The sequence below is a fragment of the Apaloderma vittatum genome, unplaced genomic scaffold (genome assembly GCF_000703405.1).
Source record: "Apaloderma vittatum isolate BGI_N311 unplaced genomic scaffold, ASM70340v1 scaffold30356, whole genome shotgun sequence".
In the NCBI taxonomy this organism is placed as follows: Eukaryota; Metazoa; Chordata; class Aves; order Trogoniformes; family Trogonidae; genus Apaloderma; species Apaloderma vittatum.
The window spans coordinates 51321-74546 of record NW_009721829.1 but is presented as its reverse complement, the minus strand read 5'-3'; the positions used below and the strand labels follow the sequence as shown (position 1 = coordinate 74546).

The following is a 23226-nucleotide window of genomic DNA, read 5'->3' as shown; positions in this document are numbered from 1 at the left end:
GCTTGTGATACAACTTGTTGGGTTTTTCAGTAGTAATTCATCCAAGTGAAAAACAAAATAGTAAAACGTAATCTAGATTTTTAGGAATTCTTAACACTATGCTGGTCATGTTTTTCATGGAACTATAAAGTTAGATTTCAAAATTCTAATTTTACTTTGTATTCTTCCCTAATTCATTAACATTATCAGCTGCATCCAAAATAGTCATCTGCTTTGAGACAATTTCAAGTGGGGTAGGAGGGTACACATGGGAAAGGCAATAGGGTTTGGAAAGAGTCCTTTTTTAAACAGAGAAAGAAAACAGTGAAAGAAATGAGAGACCATAGGGAAAAGATTTTTTTTATAAATAACTACAAAATTATGTGTTAGATATATTAGAAAATATTTTTGTATGCATTGTCTTACCTGTAGTTTTGTTTTAATATTCACTACCTGATCTAAGACATTATGATAGGTTTTTCTTGCCTCTGTGCTAGGCTGGACCACATTGCAGGATTTTGTTTCTATTTAATCATAATCCTTTTGTTATAAACAAACTGGGATTCGCAGTTCAGCCTGAAATGCCTTAATGACTTTTATTTTATTCCGTAGGACTATTATGGGCCCTCATGGAATCAATCGAGCTGTTCACCGCATTTCATTTTCTGACTGTCAAAATGGATTAGGTATGAGATTGCACATTCCACCTGGTGAGCTTTGCCAGTTCACACTGGCATCAGGACAAGTTTAGTTTATCTGGATTGTATGGATTTGACTGTAAATCCATTTAGCACAGTAGATGGAATAACCAATTTCTTGCTTGTTTCTTTTGTTTGTTCTGCAGGAGTTAAAATTATTGGAGGTTATCGGGCACAAACAGCAGAAGATTATGGGATTTTCATAAAGAGAATTCTACCTGGAGGGGTTGCTGCTGTAGATAGTAAGTAATTTGAAATCTTTTGTTACAAACACGCTGCATATAAAAAGCTGTCAAAAGAAGTCTTTCTTTTACGTTGTGTATAAGGAAGGATATTCAGAATAGCATGGTTTAGTCAGGATTCATGATGTCGTGGCTTACTTGAAGATAGAGAAATGAAACTTGAACCCTTCATGGGAAAAGTTTTTACTGCTATCAGTTCTTAAAAATGTGTTCAAATCTAAATATGGCTGGTGTGGGAGCAACTGGCAGTCTTTCAGCCCTGGTTCTAAAAAATCTCGGATGTCTTAGGAGTGTATAAAACATGAATGTATCTGTATATGGTAACTTACGTGTATGTTAAGAGCAAACTTCAGCTGAAAGTTAATTCCGCAACTGTGGAATATATGTTCCAGTCCCACATATATTTGTGCTAAGTGTAAATAATACAAGTAGCTAAATAATACTTATTTTTTAATGCCTATTCTGTAGTTAGTAAGACTAATTATTAGCTTCATTAGAATCAGAACCTAATCTACTAAAAGTCATAAGGTTGTTTATTGCATTAAGTCACATAAAATTGAAATAAAAAGCCCTTGTTTATTACTGTGGTGCAGTATGTTCACCTTTTTCCTGTTGATTCATGCACTGCAACACTTCCATGTTGATTTCATTTCCAGGTCGTTTGCTCACTGGTGACTTGATTTTGGATGTAAATGGAGAAAACTTAATTGGAGTAACCAATGAAAGGTATGTTTGTACTGACAACTAAGTGTTTATTGGAGCTTGGATTATATATGCGTATTTTTTGGACATTATTGACCACTGTATTAAAAGAGCACAGTTTCACTGAGGTCCTTGGAGTTCAGCTGGCAGTGAATTTGTCCTATAAATCTAATTCAGCAAAACTATTATGGAAAAGTGACAGGACTTTATAGGCTTTTATAATGGCAGAATTAAGCTAGTTTTTTAATGATGTACATTTTAGAATGCATATGAAAATAGCATTAAAATATAGTAAGCTACTGAAATACTTTTCCAGCTGTCTGTTGGTTCAATACCAGTGAAAGCGAATGATGCAGCCAACAAATATCATTGCAACGAGGAAATGAAGGAGAAATTGTTTAGAAAAATCTGTAGAGTATGTTGAATGGTTTCTGTAGCTGGATCATGAGAGATCAATGCAGTTTAGTGTTGGAGATGTAGAATTAAAATTCAAAGAAAAGTGACAGTATGTCTTGCTGAAAGACATCCCAGAGCAACGCTGAGCAGTGAAGTTCTCCTCTGGTGTAAACTGTTCATCCTGAATGAGGTCCAGGAAGGCAGTAGGGTGACCACGGAGAGGTGGGGACGTGAGAGGGCAGACCCAGTTTATTCCTGTCACCAGGCACAGACTCACCACAGTCTGTCTGTCATTCAGGTCGCCACTGCTTTGTTTGGGTTCTGCTGCTGGCAAGGGCTTTTCTCTCTATCTGGCCTTAACAATGTGCCCATTTTCTTGCTCTTTTAGCATAATCACTGTATACTTCTTGACAGCACCCTGGTGTATTTATTTGGTTGTTTCCCCCCCTTTTCTAGGGCTGTTGACATCTTGCGAACAGCGTCAGCATCTAATCACATGTCTCTGCTAGTCGCTAGAGATGAAGAAGCAAAGTAAGAGAAAAATAAAGCATTGTTTCAACCTCAGTACTAATGAAAAGCCGGTGCTATACCTGGTGGTGGGTGGGCTTGCATGTAGTTTTATTTCACATTAGTTCTCCTCACAAAATGGCATCACCTGTCACATTTTTCTGTCGAGTATTTGATACCATTTCATTCTGCAACCATTTGCATCAATTAAAGGAGCAAGCTCAGGCCAATTTCAGTTTAATGAAGAGGATTAAAATGATACGTTACCAGCTAATACCATTAACAATTATTTGCTGTGATACTTTTTTTGAGTACTTCTCACATTTTTAAACAATAAAAAACCTTGAGGAATCTATTAGGCCCACAACACTACAAACTGTACAATTTAAGCTGGTCTTGCCTTCTGAAAAAAGGCAGATTTAGTTATTGTTTCCCCTCAGAAGTCTGCTTTTCAGTCTTTAACGAGCTTTGAATCAGTTTGGGTAAGTAGGTTGAACTGTTCACTGCAGCAGGTAGTCCAAAATGTGACCATTGTAAGGACAGTTATGTTAAATATTGCTTTAAAAGTTAAGCTCTTTTAAGCCTATAAACCAGTATTGGCAGAGATTCACCGGAAATGCTGGGATCCAGGTCTGTATCCCCTTTTGATTCAAATCTCAGGAGGAAAAGGCTGTTACATAACTATATTTGATAATCATTGCAAGGGTATCTGCTGTTATTTGCCTTTCCTGGATGTTCCACTTACAGAGTAATCTCTCTGTAAAGGAATTTTCACTAAATTCCTTTAGCTCGATTTAAGCTTTCTCTTTCTGCTTCTTTATTCTTTGTATTTAACAGACATCTAAATCACTCTGTAGCCTCTGATCTCTCCTTTTTTTCCGACTGCTGAGATATATGTGAGGGCCACTCTTAATCTGCTTTTATCTAAAGCACACTGACCTAGTTTGTCTAAACTCCTTGAATAATTAAAATCCATCAGTCCTTTTACCGTTCTGGTGCCCAATGGCCTGTGCAGAATTTGCTCCTACAGACACTCCCTCGCTCAGGCACCTGTGAATTAATATCTTGTGACTGTACATTCCGGTGCCAAAAGATGATTTGATTTAGACTCCACCATGTTTATGTGCCCTCCCTGGGTCTGGCAGTAGTTCAATAAATTTTGTCATTGAAAAGTCCCAATAATAGTGCATTCAGCAGATTTCAACAACCCTCTGCAGTCACAGGAATTAGGAATTACATTCCCTGCAATCAATTTTTTTATGTTCTCTTTCTAATTGTGTAATATTAATTTGCTGTTTCTGGCTTACATCATTCTAGATTTCTTTTTAAATCTCTTATCACTGCAGCAATCATAGCTCAGATTATAAACATTTTTTTTTAGTTAGGCTGCATTCAGTATTAGATTAATCACGAGTTTTGGATTTCTCTTTAATGCATGTTCTAGAGGAGGTACATCTTTGCTGCTTTTTTTGCAAATTTTTTACAGTATAATTGGTTTCTGCAAAGAGCTACTGCTTTTATTTTTTTATTGTTATTTTTTCCAACAGCACGCCTGACCAAGAATTGCCCTTTATTTCGTCTGTTGGGGCTTTATAAAAACAATTTCATAATGAAAAAGATGAGCAAAGCCCAAGTACTTCCAATATTTAATCTATAATGATATCTGTCTCAGATGAAATAGACTGCAAATTTCTGAGAGAGCTAAATAGAAGTTAATAATTTGCATTTCATTTGCTCATTCTTAAGTAATTAATAACTATTTGTTCTGACCTTTTTTTTGAGGTGTCTCGTCTTTCTGTGGGTTCTTTTTCAGTATAGTTGAACTAAAGGCATTCTTTAAAAATACGAGTATGCTATAGGTATATTATCTGCTTATTTGTAATATAAATAACTTGTTCTGGACCAAAGTAATACCATTGGCTTATTATATGTAGTCAGCTTGGGTTACAGGTTTTTAAAGTGTTGAAATCCAGGGTAAAGTGAGGTAGTAATGAGCTTTTCAGCCACTAGTCCCTTTCATTCAGAGTCTGCTGCTGTTACAGAATCATAGAGTCGGGGAATCACAGAATCATAGAACAGTTTCAGTTGGAAGAGACCTTCAAGAGCATCGAGTCCAACCTTTGTCCCAGCCCTACCACCACCACTGAACCCTGTCCCTCAGCACACCTGCCATCTCTTAAACACCTCTGGGCCTGACAACCCTCGCAGTAAAGAAATTCTTCTTAATATCCAACCTGAACCTCCCCTGGCGCAACTTAAGGCCGTTTCCCCTTGTCCTGTCACTCACCACCGGGGAGAACAGACCAGCCTCCACCTCACTGCGACTTCCTTTCAGGGAGCTGTGCAGTGCGATAAGGTCTCCCCTCAGTCTCCTCCCGTATTATGTTAATCTTTTCCTCCCCTCTTCTGAACATTTGACGGGGCTTTCCTCTTCCAGCTGAGGTTGAACTTCCTTCTCCGCGGAAGGGTAACTGTTCAGTAGAAGCAATAGCAGGTTTCAGAGGGTGCTTTTAACCTGGTGCCAAGTCCTGACGAAGAGGATCTTTTTATTGCCACAGGAAAGAATTTCTTGACCTGATGGATAAGTATGGCTCTCACAGTGACACCAGTTCTGCGAGGAGCTCTCCAACACAGCTGCTGGCTGGTGAGAGGTTGCTTCCTGGCCTGGCGGAATCCTGTAGGACAGCGGTCTCGCGTCGGCAGCGCAGAAGCTGGCTCTTAAAACTCCTTTCGTTTGGGAGAGGGTATATTGGAGGAAGTGACTGAAAGTCAGGCCAAACACACATATTTACATAGACTTTAGCATTTAGTTTATAAACACATAACTTGAAGGGTGTGTCAGTTTCCCCAACTCTTACAGAATACTACCCCCTACTTTCAGCAATTTTAATTAATAAATAATGTGACAAGTACTTGGTATTTGTATGTGAATGTACCATGAGATTTCAAAGTAGTAAAAAAAAAATGGGCTAGAATACAAAAAATTCTAATCCTCATGAAATTGTTGCCTTTTTAGGATGCATTTATATATAGCATGAGTGATTGTTCTTTAGGAAAGTCAGTTGAGTTTATATATAAATTTTTTTGCATCCATATTTTTTGCATTATTGCCCATCATTTTTTGCATTATATATAATTTTTTCGCATCCACTTTGAAAAAAAATCAACACTTGCTATGTTTGAAACAATTATTTCTGGAACCCTGGGTGCCTCACGATTCTTAGCTGCGTAGACTTAAGCTTTCTTGTTGTTATCTGATTGCTTATAGTTTTATGTTTTCTAACATGAAGATATTTTTACTGAACTTACTTATCATGAGTCAAAATTTTGTAACCTTTTCCAAAATGCGTGCTTTATTTCTTTTTTTCATTATTTGTTTTCTTTAAGCAAAATCTACAGACAGCCCTTCTTCTGAGTCATCCTCAAGGTCACAGAGTCCTCGTTTGCATCCCAAGGATAATATCACCACAGTCAGCAGATACAACTCTGTCCCAGCACCGTTTCCAAAGCGTGCAAAGTAATTTCCAAAACTGACTATAACTCTTTGTGGGAACTGTAGAAAATGCTGTATTTGGCTGGTCATGAGAATTTTGGGCTGAGCACTGATTCTTGATGGGTTTTAAAATTTAGTTTTATGTCCTGTAACTTAAAATACCATTGATATTGAAAATCTTCAGTTTTAATAAGTTATTTTTCTTATTTATTTATTGCTTACATGGTAAAAGTAGGTTAAAGAGGTTGAATATTTAGTGTCTCCTAATGAATTAATGGTTCTTGTTTGTGTGCACCTGGGTAGGTACTCCCCTAAGCCCTGGACATACATAGCAGAGAGTAGCTTTTAGCCTTGTAGAATAGTATAACGATTCTTTTTGTAATTGCGAGAAATAACACGTGAAGCTGCTGATTTTGTAGTAAGTAGGCAGTGGAATGTTTGAACTTTGAAATTAAATGCCCGCTATTGGTATTGGTTGCTGTAATACATATTTGCAAAATCAATAAGGTAAGTTGCTAGATCACTTGAGTCTTTTTTGAGTATTTAGTTCTGTGAAGTAATTCTACTTTTCTTCCTTTTTGTAGGGATAGTGCATTTCAAATCATCTCTGTTTGTAAAGGAGCGAGCCTAGGTTTGAATATTGTTGGAGGAATTAACAGAAATGAAGGGCCTTTGGTATATATTCAAGAAGTTATCCCTGGTGGTGACTGTGATAAGGTAAAAACCGACTTTGTTTCCATCTCCTTTCAGTCGCACATATTTTTTGTCTTCACTTAATACCTTCTTCAGTATTTTATATATACAGTTATATTTTAAATGCAAAACTTGTTTGTTTCTCCTAGCTTTCTCTTGGAACAGAATTATCTCATTGCACCATAGCATGATTACATGGTAACAAAAATTATTCATGAATTCATCTGAGGTAAAGGATGATCTTATTCCCTAGTTTATATTTGAGAAATAAGAAATCAGCTTCTTTAAGAGGTTGCATGATGCAAGGTAAATCAGCAAGGATGGGATAGAGCTATAGAACCGCATCTCTTTTTTTTTTTCTTGGATATTCAAAAAATCTTTTTTCCTATATTTTTAGATGGATCCTTGTAGTTGCAAAGCATTTTGTAGGCAAATTAAAAAAAAGAAATACTCTAATAGCGCAGACTAATAAAATGTGTGATTCAGTACTGATTACTGTTTTCATTTATGACAAACCCAGTATGTAAATCAGGAGGGCTTGTCAGTTTTTAAAAATAAATAACTTAACTCTGGTTCAAGTACACTGTTTATCCAAGTGTCTCCTTTTGCGTCCTGAGTTACTCTGCTTGTTTTGATGTGTGGAGAACCAGCTTTTGCCTCTTGTCAAACCAGAGGGTACAAGTTAATTTCATGAGCAATGAGTTTTCCCCAGATCAGTCTGTGACTATTTCAGCCTGAGTTTTTGTAGATTGTTAATCCTAAAATGCCAAGATGGGAGGAAAAAATGCAATGTTTCGCTAGGACTTCTAGTAGACAAATGTTAATCATTCTTCTTTGTTTTCTCCTATTTTGTTGTGTCTTCTAAAACATTTTTCTGCTTGTAAACATTAATTTAAAGCCTGTCACACATAATCGATAGACTGAGACATTAATTTGCAGTAGGTTCTAATATTAGCAATAGGAGAGGTAGTTTCCCAATCTTGGTTATTCTGTTTGAGAAATCGAAGTGGCAAACTTATTTTAAGTCTCTGCCACATGAGGGCAGCGTTGAAATTGATATCTTTCAATCGGTTGGATGCAAGCAAAATAAAATCTACAACTTTTCTATTTAATCAAGAACAAAGCACTAAGTGACAAAAAATGTAGTAAAGTGTTATCACAGGTTTGAAATAACAGAGTTAAAATTATGGTATGTGGGTATTAAAATATATAAAATGATACTGGTCTTGAAAAGATTTACTTATTTCCTATGTATCGTGTTCTATTTAGTTTCCCGTGGTCACATTGATTCTGTGACTAATTCTTAAGAGCTGAAGAACACAGACATATTGTGTGTAATTTGATGTGTATTACATTAGACAAATGTCACCACTAACCCTGGAACCACAGGGGAAATACATGAATTTTCAGTTAAATTGTTGAGGTCCCTTTTAAAATGTGAGTATAAAAAGCTTTATCTTAGCGAGAAATCTGGCCTGGCGTGTTTAAATTCTTTTCTTACGGTCTCGGAGATAGAAAGGTGATATGTTCCTTGGTTGCTAGAGAGTTTGGGGTGAATTCAACAGAAACACAAAGTTGACAGTATTATTTCTACCATGATTTTAACTGGTGAATTCCTAAGAAACTAATCTGGTTTTCTTATTAATGTGACCAGCAAGTGTGGTTAGAGCCCCGTGTATAGCCAAGAACGTTTGGTTTTGATACAAATTAATCCAGCTGACAAAATAAAAATATGAATTAATTAGTAAAGAAACTTTGTGCTTCTTGATGGAAAAATTCCTGTCTATGATTTGTTTGTCTGTAGGTTTTTTTAACAGAAATACATACCTGGGTCCAAATTTCTTCTTTGAGCGATATCTGGGATCCGTTCTGCCTGATGCAGTTTGTGCAATGACTGCTCCCCTGGTGGTTAAGTGATCAATTGATCTGCTGTTTGATTCTGGAGGGTTATCAGGCAAAATGTACAGCCATCCTTGGTATCTCTTGTCTTGACCGATCCAGAGGAGTGTGTTAAAGTGCTGTGATGATGCGATTCTTTCTCCAGCGTTAGCAATTAATATAAAATGTGTGGTTTGGGTTTTTCACCTGGTTTGTTAGGATGGACGACTGAAGCCTGGGGATCAACTTGTATCCGTAAACAAAGAATCAATGATTGGAGTCTCCTATGAAGAGGCAAAAAGTATCATCGACAGAACAAAGATGAGGTATCTGTTACTGACAGGCAGCCAACCCTCCAAAACGGGGTTTTGTACAGCATTTATCATTGGATTAGTGGGAAATACCCTGTTGTGTGCACTTAGAGGAAATCCAAGGGATATTATTTTTTAAAAATATTCAACTGCAGTATTATTTCATAGAACAAGATTACATGCACCACTGAGTCCTGTAAAATTATACTTTCATTCCTTTCAAAAGAAAAAAAAAAAAGAACCAAATCAAACACGTTATTTTATTTTTTTAATGATGAGGAATGGAACATCCTTTTAGTAAAATAATAAGTAAAATCACACAGTATTTTGGAAAATATAATTTTTGCAAGAGTATCTTATAACCTTATGAACAGTGTAGTATATAATATGTTGAGACTTTCTTAATTTTGATTTTAGGTTTGAGAATTTTTGGGAGATAGCTTTTATTAGACAAAAAAATATTCCCAGCTATTCAGAGAATCTGCAATGTCCTTCCAGCCTTTTAATGTCTTCTGTACCATATGGAGAGCAACAGGCTGCAGTCCTTAGTTCTCTTGTTTCAACCTTCACTCCAGATGCTGTGAGTATACTTACTATTTCTCTCAGTATTAAGTGTGCAAACGGTTGTTTTTCCTGATTTCATTGGAATTTCAGTGTAAGGTTATTGTAATTCAGTTTCCATTCTAGTAAAAAAACGACTGGCACTTTTTCATGCACAATATTAATTCTTTGGAATATCAAGATTTCTCCAGGAAGCATGAGATTTTTGCTTAAAAATCAGAGTCCCAAAAGGATGCAGGAAGATTTCCCCTTTCTTTTGACTAAGCAACAATTGTTGTTTTAATTCATACAGCTCACCATTAATGTAAGGAAATAATGTTGACCATGGGAAAGATTTTAAAACTACTCTATTGTTTCAATTTAAAAAGAATAAAACTAATTTATCACATTTTTAAAAGTAAATAAAATATTGTCTTTGAACAACGAAGAATAAAATGTTTCACATCAAACACAAAGTCAGAATGGGTGATTCTCAGTTGTTCTTCTGTTTGTACTTAAATTCTTGCCCATTTACTTTCCTGTTAGAGATGTAAACCTTGACACAGGTTGCCTGGAGAGACTGCGAATCTGTGAAGACATTCCAAACGTGGCCAAGGCTTTGATAAAGCCTGGCTCTAAATTTTCTGAATGGCATTCCTTCTCACTACAGCCACCCCCCTTAGGCCTTCCGTTTTCTCCTCGAGCTGTTTTGATACATCCAGCCCTATTTCTCCCCTTCCTTCCTCTCCCTCTCTTTCTCACGTTAGTGTGTATTTCTGGTTTGGCCTCTGATCTGCTTTGGAACTGATATTTCATGACTTTGGATTTTCTTTCATAGATGGAAACTGGCGTCAGGACGGGAGAGCAATCTCCACTTCCTTCTCTAGACAGGAGTCCTGCCGATGTGTCTGCCACTGGTAAATGCTGATTTAGTTCCTTGCCACCTTTTTTTCTTCAACAACTGCCATGCAGAAAATAGTACTCGGTAGTCTTTTTAAAAAGGAATATTGCATTATTTTTGTAGTACTAAGCAAAGGGCTGAGATCAGTGGATTGTTTAGTAGCTTCTGTCAAATCTAGCTTACATTGTCTTTAACAAACAGCTGAAACGAAGCAAAAAGGAGTGATCACAACATTTGCTATACAGCAGTAATGATAATAGACTCAGTAGAAAGCAGATAATGAAGACTCCTATATAGATCAAGATTAGGTTGCTATAGAAACTGTGCTTTCTTGATTTGATGAAATTCTGTGGATATATACTGCCTGCCCTTTTTTTTATATTAGGAGAGCTTAGTGGAAGGATAGATGCAGACCTCTAACAGTTTTTCAATTAATAACAAGTATAATATATGTGTATATTTATATTTGAGAGTCAAGACATTCAGCGACAGTAGTTTTCTAAATATCTCTGAATATGTGTTTTGAAAGCGACAGTAAGGAAAAATCGAGTTGGTGGAATTTGGACAGAACTAAGTCTCAGCTGAACAATTGTAATTCCTTTGGGAAACAACTGGGTGCTGTATTTGCAAACAGTGAACATGCAGGAGTCTGCCTTCAGAGTGAGAATCCCAGTCAGCACAGTAATGTAACTCATTCTCTCCTATATTTCTACAGGAAGACCTGAGCTATGTTTTTTTTTCTTCAGGCAGCAGTAAGTAAGCATAACCTGTTCTTCTCAACTGGCTGTCTGATCTGCTGAGGAGAAGAAGGACAAATACACAGGATCTGATTCACTCTAGATGTCATTAAATTGTACCTGTGTTTATTATGGCCCATATTAGATACCCTAATTTTAAATGAAACAGTCTCAGTATAGCAAATCTGACCAGCTGGCTCCCTTCCTCAATGGGCGAGCTGGCTGAATGTGAACTTACGAAATTGGAAAGGTTGTAGTATTGAATACCCCTGGAGTTTAATGATCACACCCTGTTTTCATATTGATCCTGAAAAACACTAAAACTGAATCAGAGGGGCGAGACGAAAGGCTGCTTTTGAATATATGCAGTACATAAGACTCTTGGTTAATGTAATGTAGTACACAGGAGCTTCCTTGTTGCTTGAAGAGACCAAGGCCGCCACCGTTTGTTACCCCAGCTGAATAAGGTAGCTGGTAGTGTGGAAAGCAGAAATACTTGCTTTGTAAGGCTTCTTGTCGTTCTCCATTTTAGTCAAAGCTTTAGTCAAAGCTGCCACTTCTTTTATGCTGCTCTTTGTCAAGGATAACCTTTCAAAGATAACCTTGAAAAATTAAAGTAGCTCTTAGATTATTTTTTTTAATGCTGTAAGGAAAAATCAGGATAGTTTTAAGAAATTCTTGCACAAACTCATATATAAGGATTTTTCATTCTGAGTTGAAAGGAAGTGTGCCAATTCAGCTGAGGTTCTAGCCCACTGTCTTCAGAATTTAATATAGCGTGTGAGAGGTGTTAGTGTCAGAGATTTTCAAGATGTTTTGGTTTATGCTTTTGGCATGTAAAGAGAATGTAAATTACTTTGAGCTTGGAAACAGATATGCTGTGAAACTAAAAAAAAAAAAAAATTCCATGCAATTCCTTCTGTTCCTTTAGAGAGAATCTTAAACTGTAACATCCTTTAGTTGTCAAATGCTGGTTTTGGTTTCTGTACCTCTCTGGTTAATTAATGAAATAGTGAATTAAGATCTAAATTATATTTGTAAATAATGAATGCAAACAAGTATTCCATTTTCTTCTGCAAAAAACAAATCAATAAATTTGTTCTGTTTATATACAACTAAAATCTAAAGAAACTGATAGTTAACTGCTCCTATTGCCTACTGTCTGTGATCAAAAGCTTCCAGGGGTTGCTGCTGCTTGTGTTGTACCCACAGGTATGTCTGAAACACGACAAAACTGTAACTGCATTTCTTGAGTTCCATTAAAACTAAGCACAAACACCAAAAAAAAAAAAGGCAATTGTACTGAAATCTTGCATATGCATGTGGACTGTTTAGTACTGCTAACTACTCTTCCTTTCCTCGGCTTAATCATTTGTGTGCGCTGGAAATAAACTATATGCACCATAAGTTACTAATGCAGCTGGTTAAAATTATGCAAACCTGCTGTATTTCTGACTGTAAGGACTGTAGAGAGGAAGGGGGATGATGGGTGATGGCTTCATGGCTGGGAGTTCTTGGAAAAGAGTTCCTCCCCAGGAAAACATACTGAGGAGCCTGTTGGAATTCAGTCCAAACTACCCCCACACAGCCCTCAGTTGGCAGCAGGTCATTCCCTCGCTTCCCAGTGTGTTCTGGATCCCTGGATACGCTTTCAGGGGCTGTTGATGATGCTGAGGTTGTATCGTGAAGGTCTTCTCTGAATTCACAAGTGTGTTTCCCCTTTCTGTTTCCAGAGTAACTGTGTATCTCTGAGAGAAGAGAAGAGAAAATACCACAAGTATAAGCCATATGCTTGATGGATTGCTCAAAGTTATTCCTGGTTTCTTTTTGCTAATTTGCTACTTGATGTCAAAAAAAAAGTTTAAGTGATTGGTACCCATAAGTTTTGTTTGTCACAATGATGTCCTTTTAAAATTAAAACTCAATCGAGATGTTAACATTTATTTGTAGCAAGTGGGCATTTAGTTGTCATCCATCTGATGAGCAGAGCTTCAGATCATTTTTTCAAAGCAGTAGTTACAACTATATTGTTCTTGAATTTTTTATTTTCTTCTTAGATATTGCCCCCAGCCAGAATGATGATTATGAGCTGCAAGGAAGGAACTCTGCTATTCGTCTCAAAGCAGAAAAGCTGGAGAGGGTAAATACTTATAATCTTTTGAGTTTTCCTTTCTTCTCCTTCATGAGGCATGTAAAACGTCTGGAGAATATTTCCAGACTGAAAAACTTTAAGGTATAGATTATACACCAGATACCCTATTTGAATAGTTCTTTTCAGGTTGCAGGCCAGCATTTCTTTTTATATATTGGGCAAATTACTGTTTTTGTTAATCTAATTACTGATTAACTCTTCTGGGAATCTGGACATCCCTCAGGATTTTTAAGGCAGTTATTAAGGACAAAGGGTTTTGCTTATTACACTCATCTGTATTCAAGGTTAAATAATATCTGAACATCTCTCAATTAGAAGGAAAAGTCACAGAGTGTCTCTGGAATAAAAGTGTTGTCAGTGAGAGTGTACTGTGATACAAAGGCTCTTTGAAGTATAGCTCTTTAATTACTACTCCCCTATGTCCCTGCAGTCATTATCCCTAGTCCTTTCTGGTTTTTTTTTTCCTCCAAAATAAATTTTCTCCTTCCAGGCATTGAATTATCTTGGGGTTCAGCCCACAGATGAACAGCAGCAAGCCCTAAGGCAGCAACTTCAGAAAGATTCTAAAGGAACGGTGCCTTTCGGAGGTACTAAGTTGTTAATTACCATGGAAAATAATGAAATGTAAGAATATAGAAATGATAGTTGATAACCACCAGTATATTTCCTGTCAGTATTGGTTGCTACTGCAAATAAAATGACACTTTGAGGTAAGAACCTTATTCTATAAAAATAAGCTTGGAATTAGGAAATTAAGTAATTGGAAAGCAAATCACAAATTTAATTAAGAGCAGCCTTGAGAAAGTTTTGATTTTATGCTTGTAAATTCCTAAATTTTTGCCTTGGCAACAGGGTACTGAAATTGTTCCAAAAAATTACTGGACGAGAGTATTGTTGGTTTAAGAGATTTCTTGAAGCAACTAAACTGACAGGTTATTTAACTTGCTTCATTTGTGAGAAGCAAGAACACTTCAACTGTTGCATATAGCAAGAGATTTGCTTGGAGTCCATCATGATTCTTCTAGCTAAACTGAATTCTGATGGCAGTGAGTTGCTTCTGTTGGTTATGACAATTGTGGTGGGTGACACTAACAATTTAAGAATTTTTCTCATAAACTGTGAGACACATGATAGTTCTGATGCTAAAATCGATGAAAATTTTGCTTTTCCTAAAATTTATGCAAAACAGCATCAACACTAGTATTGGGAAAATAATTTTTTATACTTAACCATCAAAAAAGGCACTAGATTTCCAAGTACCTTATCGAGAAAGATAATGGATCTTCAATCAGATCTTACATGATATAAACAAACTGATCTTTATATTTCCACTTTTCTGTCATACTGCAAAAGAAAGTTGTTTGTTTTAACACATTTGAAATGAATGGATGATCCAAGCCATGTTTATTGAGAACACTACAGTGTTTGTATTTAAAACTTTCAACTTAGTCAACACCTTTTTTCCCAGCTCTCTCTTGAGGGGGGAGAGGGCCTGCAAAGGAAACTATGAGCTGTGAGCTAGCATGAAATTTTTCCATTTTCCCCCCAGGGTCACTGTGTCTCCTCTAGTAAGGTCAGTTCACTTGGAAGGGCAGGTGTGTAAGAGTTGTGTGGATTCCTGTTAGTTTTTCCCAGGGATCTGCCAAATGCAGGGCATCTCTACCGAGGCTTTTGAAGATGAACTTCACGCTACCTTTTGTTTTCTGTTCTCCTTCACAGCTTGATTCAGGGATATTTCATCCCATTTTACCAGATGTTTCTGTTCAGAGAGATGTGTCTGACTTTCATATTTTCCTTTAGAAAGCTTCTGGAGGGCAAATGTTGCATTTATAAAAGAGTACCTGTACGCTGTGACATTAGTAGTTGTTTTGCATCGAGTGATACTGCTGCCAAACTGAACTTGTGGACTGCAGCAACTAAGTCTAAACTGTTTTTTAGATTTCGTTGAAGTTTCCAGGAATCTGTTCTCTATGCAACTGAATGCGACAGATGATGGCCAAACGTTCGGGATCAATGAAGTTGCCGACTTACTGGATTCACAGGTAAAATAAGCACCTATACGGTGTTTAACTATTGGGAGGAGATTACTGGAGAGCTTGTGCTACGTAAGTTACTCCAAATCTTCAGCAGACATTTAGAACTCCATTTCCTGGGGTTCTTTAAGGCAACCTAGTTTCTGTGAAGCTTTTTAAAGCAGCCTTATTTGCAGAAAGCAGTTCAGAAAATTATGTTGGGATTTGTACGGACAGCAGCGCGTTGCTGAGGTTTCTTAATGCCACTGCCTGTGTTGGGTGATGAACACTTATTTGACCCAGTGATTTGAACTACTGCTACAGGGAAGGTCACGTTATTCTAGAAGTGACTTTTTAAAAAAGCGTTTGCAGTATAGGAATCCTAAAATAAAATTATGTGTTATTTAAAATATTGAAGAAAACAGAGGGCATTGTATTCTTGGTACTTTAAAAAACATTTTTATTAAAGCTTTTTAACAGGAAACTTAGTTGCTCCTCCAGAAGATAAAGATGATCAGAATTGTTTTAAACATTTCCAGTATTTTCAGAATTTCAAATTTGTTTAAAATGATTATCCTCTCATTTTATTAACAAGACCATTTAAGATAAAATATTAAAGATTATGGAAGATACAGTTAATACATTCTAACCTTACACATTTAAATACGTACAGTTTGTAACCTGTGATCCTTTGGAGGATGACATGGAAAGGCTTAAGAAAGAAAGAAATGAAGCTTTGAAAGAAATGAGTAAATTAAAGGTAATACTTAATTTTTATTTGCTTTAAATTGTTCAAGAGACTTTTTGAGTGTATAGAGTAATTTACTGTTTTTCTTTTGAATTTTATGTGCAATTTTTGATGAATAAATAAAAAGGCAGAGCAAACAGTCCTATTTATATTTGAAGATTGATCACTTTCCATCTGTTTCTGGAGACAGTGAAATTTATTTGTTATGCTGAATGCTAACGCAGTTTTTAATCTGATTCACAGAGAAATGAGACTAAGAAGACATTGCATAAAAGTGAATTTGGAGAAGTGACTGATTTGCATAGAAATTTTATTTAGAAATGTGTGATCCTAATATCCACAGTGCCTGAGCATATGCTAATACTTTTGAAAGAAGTCAGAACTGGAGGATAAATTAATCTGTTTTCAAAATTAATGCATATTTTCACAGCCATTAGAAAATACCTAAGACCTAGAGAAATAAATATATTTATTGTTTCTTGATACACTTGCTTACACTCGTAGTCCTATGAATTTCTTTTCTGACAATTCAAAAGATAAAAAATTCTGGTTCTGTGTTCATCATGTTCTTGGACAGGACTGAAAAACTGATCCCAGGGTACAGGCAGTTCTACAAATTGCTTCCTCCTCAGAACAAAAAATGGTCATTCTTGCTATAGATTACAGAAACATTGGCTTGGCATGCCCAAAGATCTGTTCTTCATCCAGTGCACAAAGATTCTTAGTCTGAAATGCTGTTGATTATTACTTCCACCAGAATTTTTTTTGTATGTGGGTTTCTGATTATACAACATTATTGACAGGTATGTGTTATGGCCTGGAAACCCAGGAGTTCTACAGAAGGCAGGAAGTACATTGATACAAGTCAAGACTCTTTCAGACCTAATTCTTAAATTATTTCTTCCTTTTTTTTTTAAACAGGAAGAGTTGTCTGAATCTGTGAATTTACAGAAGCAGTTAACAGAGGAGCTACAAACAGTCAAGCAGGTATGTTGAAGTTTCTTAAAAATATAATTATTCTCTTTACTGTTTTTTTGTGGAAGGGAGAAAGGAGCACTTCTTTCTCTCCTGACGCTCATATAGACTACACTTTCACAATGATTTCGACACAAAGTGGTTCTTTTGTTAGCATAAAGCTTTTGATTAGAACCGAAGAATATTGGTCCATAGGTTTTTAGAGCAATGACATACATGCTTTGCTGTTGAGTTGAGGTAGGAACTGTAAGACAAGCTACATCTGGTAAGTAGGATAATAATGTAGTAGTACCATTCTGGCCTTGAGTGTTCTTGAAGTGATTGTTCTGTTCTTAGGCAACAGTGTGCCTAATCTACGGTACCAATATTATCTACTTTATATGTCAACCAGAGTTTCAAGAATGAAAAAATAGATGCACTTAATAATTCTACCTGATATTTACCAGGAAAATATGCTGGTAAGTGTTTTGTGAGGAATGTCTCATTTCTGTCCCCATATCTATCTATAATGGTGAGAGAAGAAGTTGTAGTTTCTTATAAAACTTAGTCTTCTTGTGTCTCTTAAAGGAAATTTCCAATCATTTATAACCTGGATTCAAACTCCAGTGACTTTCCTGTTCCCCTGCTTCTACCGAATATCTTCCCATCAGCTCCCTTGCTAGGAGCTGGCCGCCTTTCTTCTCTCCTGTTCTGCCACACATCTTCCTTGGAGGTTTCTCATGGCTATCTGTTCCATCAGATGTCACACGTGAAACTCCAAGACACGGTTTAAAAACCTTTCCTTGTACTGTTAAGATTAGTTTTTCAGTTTTGCCTGTACATGTAGATTTGTTCAGCACCTTTGTTATCACTTTTTATTCCTTGAATATAAGAGAGCTGCTTGAAAGTTGTTTCTCATTAGTATTCTGATGTTGCCTTCTGATGCAGTGGGACAGCAGGGAAACAGATTCTTTTTTGGATGAAATTTAACTGGAGGTATGTTCCAGTAGTGCACCTCATGCTTCTGTTCGCTACCGGCTGTTCAGCCTGTTACTCTAGACTAGAGCAGATGTTCAGTCTATCAGTCTAGACTAAAGCTAGTTCAAAGTACAAACCCCCAAGTGCAAACGCTGTGGACATGAGGTCCTCAGCAGCAGCAGTTTAAATTCACGTGCCTGCTCCTATTGGGGAGGTGGGCTTGGACACCGATGGGTTAAGATGGTCACTTTTAAGGACAGCAATGCCGATTTTCTACCACACGAGGTCCTTGTACTTTTATTTTTTCTCTCAAGTCCTGCCATGTGATGGGCACGACCAGCTTTGCAGCACAAACCTCCAGGGCCAAAAGCTCTTGATTTTCCAGCAAGGGTTTTAAGTAGCTGCTGTTGGAAAGGTTTAATATAGTGAAATGGAAACGAAATAATAAGTTATATGTAATTTTAGGAGATAAGAGCAGGCTTCGGATGGAAACTTTAGCTTTTTTTATACTTGGTGCATTTTCAAGTGTTTTATATCTGTTTCTGTAGTTCAGAAACAGGGAGATTCATAGTGATATGAACTTTTAAAAAAAAAGGCTACTTACAGTGCAAGCAGCCATTTAACTTAAGATGATGCATTCCTTTTTAGCTCAAGTTAGTGAAATGAGTTAATGGGTACATTATCAAGCCCTAATGGCTTGATTAAAAGTAAACAAACAAACCAACTATGTGTCTTCTCAATTCAATAAATTTTAAGCATTTGTTTTAAATCACTACTCTCCTGAAAAAACAAGTTTTTAAATGAGGATATAGGCTACAAGGTGTATACTGAAGTATCTTTTGTGGCATTTCTATTGTCTACTAATTGTGAATCCCAGAGATTACAGTTTAATTAGGACAGGCATACAAATATTCTGGTTAATGAACATGTTTTGTTACCAACGATTCATTAAACAGTGTTGAATCAGTAGCTAACAGAACAAACAAACTCTTAAGATTATAAGTATTGCAAAATTTGAAGTGAGGCAGTAATTATTTTCCAATGCCGGTCTATAACAATTAAAATATATTGTGATATAACACTATCTTTGGGACATCTGTGAAATTATATGGAAGCTGAAATTGGCACAAAACATAGAAAGCCATTGTGCTGCCTGAAAGTCCTGGGTCGCACCAACCTGAGTGCTCTCCTCTTTACTAGAGCTTTCTTTATGCAGTTATTGTCAGCTGAAGCACCTCAGCTAAACGTGATCAATGTGAAGGGTCCTAAAAATAGGTTACTTCTGGGCCTGTGTTTGATAGGGCTAAGCTTTGCTATTCCATGCTTACGTTGTCTAAGGGGAAAAGGGGTACTTGAAGTCTAGGTCTCGAATGGCTGCTGTTTGGAAACTATATGTATTTTATTTCACCCTGCTTGCAAGACATGTTGAGTTTATTTTTATTTCATTAGCTTTTTTATTTTAATATATAGTGAAGATACTCAAAGTTCCTTTTAAGGATGTTTTCAGCATACAATATTTGTAAAATTAAGGAATCAACATAATGTGAATTGTAACTACTGTTATTCGTGTAGTTTGAAAACCTTTGTTCCAGGAATATTACTCGGATAAGACCTTCTCCTGACACTTGAATTTATCCAGGGAAGAAATAGAACCTGGCTTTGAAAGAAACCTGTACCTTGAAATTGATTCTGTAAGGTTTCAATTTCTCTCCTCCAGCTTGCACTTTCTTACTGGTTGTAGTAGCTTTGTACCAGGTTAGGAAAAATGGTCCCATCAGGCATTTATACAGATGAAAAATTAGCAGCTGCAGACTCCGTTTCTGTTGCATGTACTTCCGTACGAGCAGTTGGTTGAATAGGACAAGAGAAAAGGTTGCTGAAGCCTGCTGTTATCCATCTGCCCTTCTCTGGACGGGGCCCCTTACCTGCGCAAGTAAGAGAAACCACCATGGCACCAGCTAAAGTAACTGCAGAACAGGGAAACCTGACGGTGTCGTTTCCCTTTGTGCTTCCCCACTCGGGCAAACAGCTCTCGTTTGTCAGAAAATTCTGCTAATTCAGTTGTAGCGGAGATAATCGTTTCATTGTAATGTAAGAATCTATTGTTCGTTAATTACTCCTTTAGGTCTTTCACTGTTGAAGTCTGGTCATAGTCAGTCTGTTGTTACAGAGAAATTAGTATTCAACAGTTGGGTTTCTGAAAAAACAATGGAGAAATAAAAGCAATTCTGGTTTATAAGAGATTAAACCTTCATCTCGAGAAGATCTTATTTCAAAACGAAGACGTCCCTTTTCATTATAGCAATTTTCCCATGACTTTTCTCATATCAGTTTAGTTAAATAATTCCCATGTGTGCATGTTTAAGATGCCACCCCTTGTCAAGACTTCTGCATTTATCATCAGAGCATCTTTTCGCTTTTGTCTCCAAGTGTTTTTTCCCCACCTCCAGCCTCTTGCTGAAGGACACCTTTGCTGTTGAAGGCTCCCTCATCATCCCCTGCATCAGCTTTTCTTGCCGTTGAGTCACACTGTTTCTTACAGTGGAGTGATCTACCGAGGCAGCAATTTTGACCTCTGCTTCTGTAGATTCAGAATTTCCTAGAAGCCCCTGCGTCTTCTGAATTGTTTCTAGGCAAAAGAACTGCTCTGAGTGGCTTGTGGGAGGGGTGGATTGTTCTGGTGCTGTCAGTGGCTGCTCTCAGCAATGGCCCCTTGTGCTGCCTTTGGTGCTGTGCGAGCAGACAACTCTGACATGAACTCGCCGAAGAACAGCACGACACGCAGCAATAAAGCTGCTTCTGAATAGTCCATGTTGCCAGGTAGAGATGATCGTCGGGTAGAATATGCAATGCTTTCAAAAGAAAAAAAAATGTTATACTTGCTGTCAAATTAAAGGTTATAAATGTATCTCGTATCACTCATATTCCTGTAACAGAAACTTCTGAACTACACAAACCGATGTCGTCTCTATTCCCTAAGGATGTTGCTGTTTGCTACTTGTGTGGTTACTTCTTCTAATGCTTTTTCTAAGAGTTGTCCCTCGCAATCATCCCACCCCCATTATGTTGTAAAACCATTGTAAATATGAGAAAGGTGATGTCTTATATATATGTTACTGAGATTAGTTTAATTATGACCTGAAATAAATATGTTGTTTATTAAGACTAACAGTGTCCAGGTTAAAAGTCATCTGAAACTGAGATTGGTAGATTATTTTACAGAAAAAAACATTATAACTAAGTGTAGGAAAACCTGACGTGAAGGATATTGATTGCACAGAACAAATGCTTCTACGTTAATAAATAATAGAATTAAACCTGGTTTTGTAAGCTTAACTGACCTCTCTAAACGTTTGTTATGACACCTGTTAAATATTGTATGATGTTTCTTCCACAAAAAAATGGGAAGATTTGGTCATTTAGGTTTTTCAGAAACAGTGATATCAAGCCTGGTTACTATAAGGTTATTTTCTACTTGTTATAGGTTCATACTGTGTTTTCCTTCTACTTCTACCTGTTTCCCCTCTAGTTCCATTCCCAGCCAGGATATAGTTATAATAGTAAGATATAACAGGTAGGTCAGGAATAGGATATTCACCTTAGTATTCTTAGCTGAGGGATTTGTACAAAGAATTTCTAGCTCTGTGAATCTGTATATTTAAAGTTTATAACTTTAATGGTTCAGAAAATTCATTTAAAGTGACCGTGACTTTTCCCACAGATTAATGAAAAGCTAAAGGGAAGGATAATTTACTGGTTTTGGTGCCAGTGAGCCTCTAAGACTAGGTTTTTGATGAGCAGTTTGTTTGTTTTTTCCTAGTGAAAACTCATCTGTTTTCCAGACCTTTAGTTTGACTTTCTAATTTTACAAATCGAAGTTAACCTGAATTGATGTTGAGTAGTAAAATGAACTAAGCAATATAGTTCTCAAAATCAGTCTTTTCAACATTTAGGGATTACTGTAGCAGAACTAAAAGCTAACAGCTTCTAATTTCTTGGTTTCCATACATTATTTATATGTAAATTGCATATAATATTCTTCTGTGATAGTACAGGATAACAATATAAAAGCAGGAACTAGGCAGAAAAATATAAACCAGAACTTATTCTGAGAACAGTGTGTACTGAACATTTGCATTGTAAGTCCCTCTGCATGATGTGTGACCTCTGAATTGAGTGTGAATTCAGGCAATAATAATAAAATGAAATAACTTCTGATTACGGTACTTTTTTAGTATGGAAGTGATGGTGCAGATGAACAGCATCAGGTGCATTTCTGTAAAACCTTTCATTCAATTAGATTTATAGTAATTGTAGAGTTTGTGATTTGTCAGGAAAACTACCTCTCTCTGTAAACACCTGTCCTTTGTTTGCCCTTCACACACTTAAAAACTACCCGTTGAACTATCTAACCAGAAAGAGTAAAAGGTAGCCCTGGTGCCAGCTGCTGCACTTTGGAGCTGAGTCTGTACTTCTGTCTTAGCTGGAGTTCTAACTTTTCAGTTAAATCCTATCCACTGTAGGAAGCCAAGGCAGCTGTAGAAGAGGCGAGAGCCCTGCGAAGCAGGATTCATCTTGCAGAAGCTGCACAAAGGCAGGCTCGGGGAATGGAGATGGACTACGAAGAAGTGATTCGCCTGTTAGAAGCTGAAATTGTAGAGCTGAAGGCTCAGCTCACTGACCATTCTGGCCACAATAAAGTAAGCGAAGCGGTCGCCTGTCGTAGTTACCATGGTTTCCTTGCTGTTGTCATGTATCTTGTTTTCATTTTCTTTTCATCTGCTTTTCTAAAGTAGGTCACTGTTTGTCTTGTATTATTCAATAACTGGAATGACGCGTAGTGAAGGGGGTAATGTGAAGTGTATGAGACTTCCTTTATCCGGATATCTTCGGGCTGGAAAAATAGGAGCCAGAGGCATATGTGGGTCATAGATCAAGGTGGCACATGTCAAGTGTTAACGCATGGAATCGTTTCTGGACTGCAGATATATTCCCTTTAAAGACTATACATGTATGTGTATGCTTTTGTATTTATGTCAAAATGGCCTTTCTATTTATGTTTCTATTAGGCAGATAATAACATATAAAGTCCAGTCCTGTTCTTAAGGAATTTTAGATTTAATCAAGATAATCATTTAAATGCTGCTAACGTTATTCTGCCAATTTTTTTTTCCTGTGCCTCGTATTTTAAAACCATTTCATCTCCAATGAGACATTTCAAGACATGCTAAGGAATAAAATATTTGAGGCAACTTTACATTTTCCCCCATAATTGCAGGTCTGTTTTGTGCAGGCAGTTTGAACA

At 36.8% G+C, this 23226-nt stretch overlaps 1 protein-coding gene across 1 annotated transcript in view; it reads left to right on the top strand.

Moving 5' to 3' along the window:
- STXBP4 (syntaxin binding protein 4) overlaps positions 1-23226 on the top strand; it is a 58518-nt gene that overhangs the window by 2621 nt on the left and 32671 nt on the right. Inside the window, exons 2-17 of the mRNA XM_009871547.1 lie at positions 592-665; positions 824-919; positions 1576-1645; positions 2474-2548; positions 5083-5168; positions 5912-6041; positions 6602-6734; positions 8808-8914; positions 9317-9479; positions 10278-10356; positions 13135-13217; positions 13720-13816; positions 15168-15271; positions 15915-16001; positions 16911-16976; positions 22445-22621. Of these exons, the coding sequence (XP_009869849.1) occupies positions 592-665; positions 824-919; positions 1576-1645; positions 2474-2548; positions 5083-5168; positions 5912-6041; positions 6602-6734; positions 8808-8914; positions 9317-9479; positions 10278-10356; positions 13135-13217; positions 13720-13816; positions 15168-15271; positions 15915-16001; positions 16911-16976; positions 22445-22621 (1627 nt within the window). The remainder of the gene's footprint in view (positions 1-591; positions 666-823; positions 920-1575; positions 1646-2473; positions 2549-5082; positions 5169-5911; positions 6042-6601; positions 6735-8807; positions 8915-9316; positions 9480-10277; positions 10357-13134; positions 13218-13719; positions 13817-15167; positions 15272-15914; positions 16002-16910; positions 16977-22444; positions 22622-23226) is intronic.